Genomic DNA, 9917 nt, shown 5'->3' on the forward strand with positions numbered 1-9917 from the left:
TGACAGTTCTTGGCCGGATATAAATACGGTTCCTTCCGGTTACGTAGAACCGACTGTCGCGGGAGCGAACAAGAATCTGTGGCTTGTTTACGTGACTTGGCTACTCAATACTATTTTTTGTTCAAAGTGCGTCAGATCATTAGTGTATTCTAGTTTACTAACTACAATTGACGACTTAGGAGCAGACTTTACGTTATTAACAAGATAAGGCGGGTTACACTGTAAACCGAATTTATATCCATTGGATCGTGTGTTTGCGCATGGATGCTGAGATGGAGGCATACTATGATACGGTCTAAATAATATAGTGTGCCTCCATCATGTGGAGCGATTGCTTGGGAGTCCTTCTATCAAGAGTACCGACAGGTTCAGCGCTTACAGGTGTGCATCACCGCACAGCCCAGCTTACACAGTTTAGTATGACTAGGTTTTGGCATAGAAAAAGTGATATCATCACAAGTCATACAAATTTAAAAGAGATTCTAAGTTGAAATGGACGATAAAGCCACTTGGAGTACCCCGCAAGGAAAAAACTGCAGGCACCGGTTTAAAGATGGCTCGAAAAGACCCGTAGACAAGGAGCTGGGATATGACCTCAAAAGCAAGAACATAAGGCCTTGGGTTTTGGGTATGAAATTCAAGCCTATCACAGCATTCAGGTAAAATCTTAAAAAAAAAGATACATACCTCTACAAAATTGGTTTTCTTATCCATAGAATAAAAAATAAATACAAATAAAATATTAACGAGACAAAAATAAAAAAGTGAAAAATTTATTCTGTCGCAGTGAAATCTTTCCGAAAATGTTCACTTTAAGAACATATTTTTTGCCCTTAAAATACTGACAACTTTATCAGCTTTTATCACTTACGTTTACACTACAACAGTGTAGTTTACCTTCTCCCTTCTCATATGTATGCATGTACATATATTTTATGCAGCTGCCTTTGCTGACGTTGCGCGCTGTATTTAAGCCACAAATCACTCCAGTGACACGATAAATCTACAGCACAAAAACGATTAATGTCCAAAGGAATGTACCATGGATTTGCGATATAAATCAGTAAATCTCTTTAATTAAAAGTTTACGCGAAAACTACTTGCAAAATTATTGCTATTTCTGCGTAATGTCTGTATGTTTGGTACTATATGTAGTATAAGTATGTGTGTATGGGTTACAAAATATTTTCTCTGAGTAAACTGAGTAAACAAAAACATTTAATAAATATTCTTAGTCATATGAAAGTAAATTCTTATTAATATGCTTTTAATATGAGAAGTTCTTAACTTATAACAGATGTTGCGTGGCTACTTTAAGGCGCTCTCAATCAACTTAAATTGACTTAGCTCTAAAAGCGTAAAAAAGTGACGATTCTCAACTTCTTCATGTTGAATAGTTCCTGTTCCTGTTGAATAGTGAGATTTTTAGTAAATCCACATGTCAATGTCTTAATTAGTGGCTTATATGTAAAAAAATATATTATCATAATGCTAACTTCTTAGAAATATGAGTTCATTTTGCAAGGAAATCAGATGGCTGACTCCGAAATTTAGCCTTCGATGACACATAAAATATTAATGCCGCTTTTGCCAAGATTGACACCTTCCAATGCACCTTCCTGATGTGTTTTCATATAGATTAAAAATTGTATGATTACATAAAAGAGATTATTACGATCGCAGACGCATGTATGAATTTCGTTGTCGCTTATGAAATTGAAACGTGGCTTTTGCGGATTGGTACAGAGTATAGCGCAGTGTGCTTTATTCTTCACAAGCGCAACCGTTTCCTTGGCAGAACGTTTTTCTTTGCCTATAATTACATAACGACTGAAGAAGGGACGACCGCCACCTTGCGGTAAAGGCATCAGTTGACTGTCCATATAAACGCAAAATAGATGGAACAATATCTGAAACAAACACAGAAATACAAATCTTAATGAATTTTATATTGATATATATGTAAATGGTTATACAGCTGAGTCAGTGGGTAGATGTTCATCCCATTTCAAGCCATGATAAGCTGCACCCGAGTTCCAGTGGTAGTCAGCAATGCAAGAACCCTCAGCCAAATCTGAAAAATGGTAAATGAATAAATTAAGTTAACAGTTTGTACAGTTTGCAATATCTCTTGTTACCTTTTATACGTTGCACCAAATACTCTTGATTACTCGACATTTCCAGAAATGGCAATATCAAAGGCAACATTGGCATATACTGATTCACAAATTTTTGATTCTCGACAGTTTTCTTAAGACGCTCCAAACCAATGCCTCCCATACGCATATCGGCGAATCCGCGATTTTTAAATGACTCATCAACATTTTTAATTTCTCTGGCCAAACGCCCCAGGATAGTTGCCGAAATCCACTGAATATAGAAAAATTGTTTAAATATTATTTTAGTTAATAGTTTACTCTTGGAGTTTATTAAACTATTTTTTGTGGTAGTTTCTCAACTGTCGTAGACACGACTATTCTGTGAACTTCCCAACTCTTTGGGCATCACTCAGAATTTTTAACAGGTGTTGCTGAGCTTAAAATATGAAGAGTGACTGGAGTCCTGGTATAGCTTAAAATATTATTTAACTTATAAAAGCAGCTGTTCTTACCCTTCTCAAGTTCACTACATATTGTGACAGTTTCTCGGAAGAAATGAGTCTAATGATTTCTGAATTGCTGTCCAAAAATTTAAGCCCCCCGTCCTCACTTGCCAATTGTTTACTTGGTGTGGAAGGTGCTGAGAGTGGCGTATTTATTAGACATTTTATTCTTTGTGAATCAATCGTATTTATACTCACTTATCATTGGAGCTAGTTGATATATAGACGTTTTAAGCATATTAGCTGCGGTGTTGCAGTAGTTCCAGAATGAATTTACGGAACTGGGATTATAGTGATGACTAACATCAGCTGTATCATTCATGCTTTGTTCGTGGATAGAAAATTCTCTGCAATTTAAAGTTTTTTGTATGAAAAATAGATTAAACTAATTTATTTTTTAACAACTTTTAAGACTGTTATTTCTTATCTAAAATTAATTCGTGAATATTGATGAATTTTCTACTTTTATAAGGTGGCGCAAAATTATTCACCCCCCAATCGAAAGTTTTACAATTATTGCAAATGGCGTCGCACGTCAATCACACAGTCCGGCTCACTTGATTAGATGCAATAATTTGTATGGAATGAAATGGTTATTACAGCAAGTGTATTTGATCTAGTAACCCAAAGTTTTCTGATAATTCAAGTGAAGACTGTACTGTGCTCGAAAATAAGCATGCAACAAAATATAATTCCCTGTAACGGTTGTTGTTATTATTCCCCAAATATGTACGGGGAATGCTACTGTAATGACAGTCCTTGGCCTGTTATAAATCCGGGTCGTAACGGTAACGAGTATCCGGCTGACGAGGGAACGTTCATCTAACGGTATTTTGCAGTAGTACAATTTTAGCAGCTGAAATGTTGTGCTTGATTTATTGGTTCACTTGAGTAGAGGCACTAACCAAATATTTTCTTTGTTGTTTTTTCAGGAAATCAGGAAATTTAGTAGTAATTATGATAGCCAACCAGATTACTATCTTGCCCTCGAAAAGGTACTAATATCCGCAATAAATCCTTTACTTCTGTCGCAAACTACGTATTTTCGCGAAAACCGGTACTAAAGTAAAACGTATAAAGCAAAGGTATATCATTCCCATGACAGCCGGTTCTACGTTACGGGAATTAACCGGCTTTTTCCGTTCAAGGGCTGCCACCCCAGTAAACTATCCCTGTCTTGTGCACCGTACAGGTCCTGACTATGTCCTTCCTGACTATGCCAGCGTGTTCCAAGCAGAACTGTTGGCGATCAGAGAAGCATGCAAATCACTAAAACTCTACAATGAAGTTGGTGCAAGAGTAGCTATCTTCTCAGACAGTCAAACAGCTATAAAGGCCTTAGACTCCAACTGCATTTCATCCAAACTAGTCTTACAGTGTAGATAGGAGCTGGAAATGCTTAGTCATTGGCTTGAAATCACTTTAATATGGGTTCCCGGTCACAGGAACATAAGGGGTAATGAGATAGCGGATGAGCTAGCAAGAAAAGGTTCGACACTAGACTTAGCAGAGGCGGTGGCAGTCTCCACCCCACTGAACACAATAAAAGCACCCATTGCTTCACACTAACATGCTTTAGTCGAAAGAAGATGGAAGCAACTAACTACATGTATTACAACAAACACTACATGTATAAAACAAAAAAACATGGCCGTCATACAAAATCCAAAGGACGAATGATCTGTTAGGATGCTCTCGGCCAAAAATCTCACGCATCACTGCAACCCTTACAGTCCATTGGAAAGTAGGGGATCATGCAGCTGGACTCAGCCTACCCTTCAATCCTAACTGCAGAAGCTGTCAAGCGTAAGGAGCGAAAGAAAGTCTTCTCCACTACTTATGTGAATGTCCGGGCTAGCTAGGGCACGACTCCGCTCCTTTAGTAAGCCTTTCTTGCAGCAAATTAATAAAATCTTAGGCATCGAGATGAAGAATTTACTATACTTGGTCCTCACTAAATGGACCGGACTTAGAAAAAAAAAAAAAAAAAGTCACCATTCCTAATACAGAAATCTATCAACTCAACTTGTAGCGAAGTATACTGTTAGAAAAAACATCAGAAGCGTTCAAATCTTATTAAAAACAAAGAAACACAAGCTAACAAACTCACGACTCTAACAGCGCATTCGAATACAATTACCATCAAAATTAGTGCGCACACAACTATTCAAAAAGTGAACCTATTACAACAAGCTACAATCAATCGACATTGAAATTCTTAAAGAACTGAAACCCCAAAATCGATGCGAGGAACAGAAAAGTCTTAAAAAAGTCATTAATGATCTTATTGAGATAGCCTTAATTATCTTAACATTTGCTACAACTACACTAGCTACAAAAACAAATAAAAACCACAGTGCGTTTATATGTCCCCTCACCAACGCAAATTCGTGGCGAACTGTTGTCATGAATAATTAACGTAACTATTCCCCAAGACAACAATGTTATGTATCGCGCTATACGCTTTAACAGACGTCTTACTTGGAAGACATATTCTTGCCAAAAGTTCGAAAACTTAAAACTTACTTATGAACCAGAAATTTGCATAAAAACTAGAATACAAAATGCCAATAAGGATCTATGGTGTACATTTTTGGGACAATACCTGTTCTACTGACTTCGATATGGTACAAAGAGTACAATGCAAGGTATTCAGAACAATATGATTAGCACATCAAAACTTCGAACATATAAAATAATCAGTAATAAAATCATGAATTGAGAAATTGGACTTACTTTAAATATTGTTTGAGACCCTCTTCATCAGTTATTAATTCCTCACGTCTGTATTTGTTATAAGGCTCCACGATAGAATTGGAATTATTCCAAGCACTAGTGTTTGATGCTAGATTAATTGATCTGTTGCCCATTGAAGAATTCCAGGAAGCATTAAATGGTTGCTGCTGCTGTGGCGGGCTAAAGCTATTACGTGACGGAGTTCCACGACTATAATTCCAAAGGTGAGACATGCCAGCTCGTGCTACAAAGATATACAATTTAGAAAACTTAATTTTTCCATATACAATACTTTATTCTTACAATCGTTAAAAGACGAATGCCAGCTTAACAAAGTGCTGTTGATTTGATTAGGTGCTAAATCGTCGCACATTCGTTTCTTTCTTTGCGGTGGTGGTGTGACAACAAAAGAGGAATCTGAAAGTTATATCGTGGGTAAATATTTGAAAAATGAAATTAATAATCTTCCTTACCGCAGTCTTCAAATTTAAGTAAATTTTTCTGTTCCTTTGTGCCCAATATGGGATTTGTATGAAATAAGTAGAGGAAATACTTCAGGAAGCATGAGAAGGCACCGAGTCCCGTCAGCACGGCCGCCAAATACTCCGCGTAATACCATTTAGAGTGCGTATACGGACACTGATTAGATATATCGAATAGTAGTATTGCGAGCAGTACCACATTGAAAGAGCCCCAACGCAAACAATTCTTAGCGCGTTTAGTACGCAAATGCAAATCTAATCCGCGCTCTACCAATTTGTTCGGCGAGCCACTAATCGAGGATAAATATTATAAATTAAGTCAAATAAACTCTTGAAAGACTTACCAATACTTCTGCAAACACTGCATTCTTTTGCAGTTAACTTTTATGCATTAAATTTATATTAGATTATAGAATATATTAGACAGATTAGCTATATAAACCACAATTTTGCGCCTTTTATCTCAGCTGTTTTATTCTCAATATTGTTTTTAAGGTTAGTTTTACGGCGAATCCATTACATGAATTCGTCTTGGTTAGCTGAGTAAGTTCCACAGGTTCCATCTCCACCAGCGACATCTGCACGCTTACAACGATGAGCGAAAATAGTTATTTATTGTTCAAATTCGGTTCAATTTATTTTATGATCCTTAAATCATTTCATATCTTCTCTTTAAAAATATCATAAAAAATAATAATTTCAGTTAAAATAACTGTATATTTGAAAAGCAAAAGAACTGCAAAATATTAGAACAATTCTCCAGATAAGAGTCTACTCGTGGAATAGGAAATTCTTAGGAACCAAACGTTTATTTTTTCATTTTGCAAACTAAGTATGGACAGTTGGAGAAGTAGATCGTTTCAAATTTCATTCCGTGTCTATATAAGTAATAAATATGTTAATAAATTTTGGCGGAATCGATTGTATAGTTCTCAAGTTATGCTGGCATCTAATTTAAAGCATTGGCTTTCAAAAAACCAAGCCCCTAATACATGAATATCTCTCTATAATATTCCGTTAAAAATATTTACTATAGAACTAAGTGGTCCAAATGATTACCAAAAAATATATTATGTAGGTTATAAACTTCAAGTTAAAGCAAAAATAATAATTGCTCCGTAAAGATACAAAACAGACTTTACTAATGCATTATATTCCACTTTCCGTGTCCCATATAACTTTAAATATGTCGCCCAAGACAATTAAGTAAAACGAAAAAAATCCGATAGTTTGAATTGTTTTGAAATTTTTTTCATAACGCTATTATAAATACAACCCTGTGCATTTGGATTCCAGGTCAAAATCCCGAAAACACATGCCCGAATGGACATTCACCCGAAACCCAATCACCCGAAAATAATTTACCCGAATAAATTTGCCCGAATACGAATACCCGAATCTTATTAATTTTCCCGAAAAATGCCCGAAAAAATAAAAATAAATTTTATATAAAAATGTTAATAAATAATTAAAATTCAAAATTTTGTAAACAAGTTTTAATTATATGGCATGGTGTGAAAGAAATTGAATTGTGTGAATTTAGGATATTTGAATGTTGTATGCTAAATTAGTTAAGTATTCCAAAATTTTGTTTTCTTCTTTATATCTTTGGTATTCTTCCGTTATTGTGCGTAATCGTTTTTGGAGTGATATCCAGGTTTGACGTGGTGTCGCTTCTTTTCTTCGAACCAATTGACAGTCCCAATAGAATTGATTATTTTTCGACGGTTTGGATCTGACATAAATGTATCCTCCGATTATTAATTTTTTTCCGACAAGTTGTCCCACTTCCTCAATTTCTTCCATTTTTATGAATAATTAAGAACGAATGACTGACTGATGAATTTGACACAAGAATTTTGACAACATTTGTTATGAATAAATAAAGGAATAGCACTCTTTTGTTCTTTTCTTGCATGTACTTCAAGTGTATACTAATTCTTAATTATTTTAAATTTTTTTTTCTTTTCGGGTAAAAGGATTCGGGCAAATGGGTTCGGGCGAAGACGTTCGGGCAAAAAAATTCGGGAAACTGTCAATTCGGGAAAATATACATTCGGGCGTGTGGATTCGGGCGGGTGTTTTCGGGCGTTTGGGCGTAAACGGTGCATTTGCTGCCATAACTTCCGTTGTAGGTCAATTTCTGTGTCCGTGTGTTTACAATGAAGTTGAGTTATGGTTTTCCGTTGTTTTGAAGTAATTATATGGATAATGTTGTTGTAGTAAAATTATTTTCGAAGAATAATTAGTGTAATACCGCGCGCTTTAAAGGAAATGGTGTTTGTAAGCCCGTAGTATTTCTGCGCAGAACTCCTTCTCGCGTTGGCGGCAACGGCAGCTCTTCAAAAAACAAAAAAAAAAACCTCATAAATCAAAACGTTACATGTTGTATACATTATGGAGACATGATAATCCCATCACTATCATTAGCCCTCGCTTTTATTAAAATTTTTATTTTTAATTGCAGAGCATTTGGCAGCACAATATTATTGCCTGTGGATTCTGGGCTTTAGTGCATATCTGCCTTTGCGCCAGTTTCACAACAACAACAAATGAGAATTTGTAAAGGATATTTCAAATAATTTTTTTGTTCAACACAACAAATGTGTAAAGAAACTCAGCTGATATGTCTTTATCTACCAGTTTTTGGTGGAGAACTTTTGCTTACGCTCTTGATTTGGATTGATGGCGGCTGCTGTATCCGAATTGTAGCGTGATTACCATTTGGTAATGTCCAGGTTATAAATCTCGGGAATGAAACACCAGATGATAGAAACGATTTTTCTAATAGAATTCGCCTCGCGGCAAGCAATGGCAAACCGCGTGGATTTCTACCATGAAAAAGCTCCTCATAAAAACACCATTTGCCCTTCGGAGGCAGCATAATTTTCATTGGAAAATTTTTAATACTAATATGAAAAACGAGGGAAAGCACGTGCATAAATGATCAGTGAAGTTTAAAAGAAATTTCAGTATAATGCGCCAAATTATAGGGGTAATGTCCCTGAAAGCAATTTAAAGACGAATAAACTATGATTACCGGAAAGTTGGGAGTTCTAAAAATTTTGCAGGAACCTCCCTCCCAATTATCTTTAAACCTATAATTAAGCTAAAGCCAACCCATTAATTGAGATAGAAGACATTCAGAAATATGTATTACCAAAATGCTTAGAATGGCGAGATTAGTCGATTTACTCATGTCTATGAGTCCGCTTGAGTCCATTATTTTCTCGGTAGATAGCTGTAGTGATCGATATCTCGTAATTTAAAGTTTAGGCTCGATGTCAAGGTGACATTTCACATTAAAAAAATGCGTTTGCTGTTTTTTGTTTGTTCCATTCAGTTGCGATGGAAGTTAAGAAAGAGAAAATTCTTTACATTTTCCATTTTTTCGTTGATAAAGGCGAAAATGCAAGCCAGGCCGCTGAAATTGTGAATGGTGCTTATGGTGCCGATGCGGCAGCAACTAATTATGTGCAAAGAAAATGTCGAAGATGTCGATAAAACAGAAGGAATCGAAGTTGACCACTACGTCAGCAGTCGTAGCACGGCCCAGGGGCTAAAGATCGAGCAGTTTTAATCCTTTTACGCAAAAATTTACCGCAAAAAAATGAAAATCTTTTTCCCCAAACTTGTATTTCAATGAAACTTTGTACACATATTCTCAATACCTACCTGCATTGAAAATATGTGAAATCGGTCCATAACCACGCTCATCTCCCATATAACGGTCATTTTCGAAAAAAGCAAAAAAAGTAATATATCACAAAGATCTTACGTTGATGCAAAATTACTAAAATTTTATACACATGATATTATCCAAGAAAATAAATCAGACGAGAAAAAAACGTGCTATCTATGTGTGTGGCAGGCTAATCACCTACCCTGTCAGAAATCAAATAGATTAAGGAAACCAACGTAAGACAAGTCTTGTCGAGGCTCTATGCTCCCGAGAGGAGTGAACAAGGAAAAAAAAATGGTGAACAAAAATTCCGATAAATTTTGTTGTGTTTTATTTATAGAAAATATGTACACATATTGTCAAATTAGTTAATAATCAAGAAGTAAAAGCATAAAACACAAAATATACCTTGAAT

At 35.7% G+C, this 9917-nt stretch overlaps 1 protein-coding gene across 1 annotated transcript; it reads right to left on the minus strand.

Annotated features, from left to right (window-relative positions):
- Positions 1–838: 838 nt before the first annotated feature.
- On the minus strand, positions 839–6230 carry LOC129242802 (transmembrane protein 209-like). The gene is made up of 9 exons (XM_054879652.1): positions 6165–6230; positions 5812–6110; positions 5642–5755; positions 5339–5582; positions 2801–2949; positions 2612–2739; positions 2139–2370; positions 1977–2074; positions 839–1910 (listed from the first exon to the last, which is right to left on the minus strand). The coding sequence occupies exons 1-9, from the start codon at positions 6185–6187 to the stop codon at positions 1551–1553; spliced, it is 1647 nt and encodes a 548-aa protein (XP_054735627.1). The 5' UTR covers positions 6188–6230; the 3' UTR covers positions 839–1550.
- Positions 6231–9917: the final 3687 nt, after the last annotated feature.

Source organism: Anastrepha obliqua, chromosome 3, assembly GCF_027943255.1.
Source record: "Anastrepha obliqua isolate idAnaObli1 chromosome 3, idAnaObli1_1.0, whole genome shotgun sequence".
NCBI lineage: Eukaryota > Metazoa > Arthropoda > Insecta > Diptera > Tephritidae > Anastrepha > Anastrepha obliqua.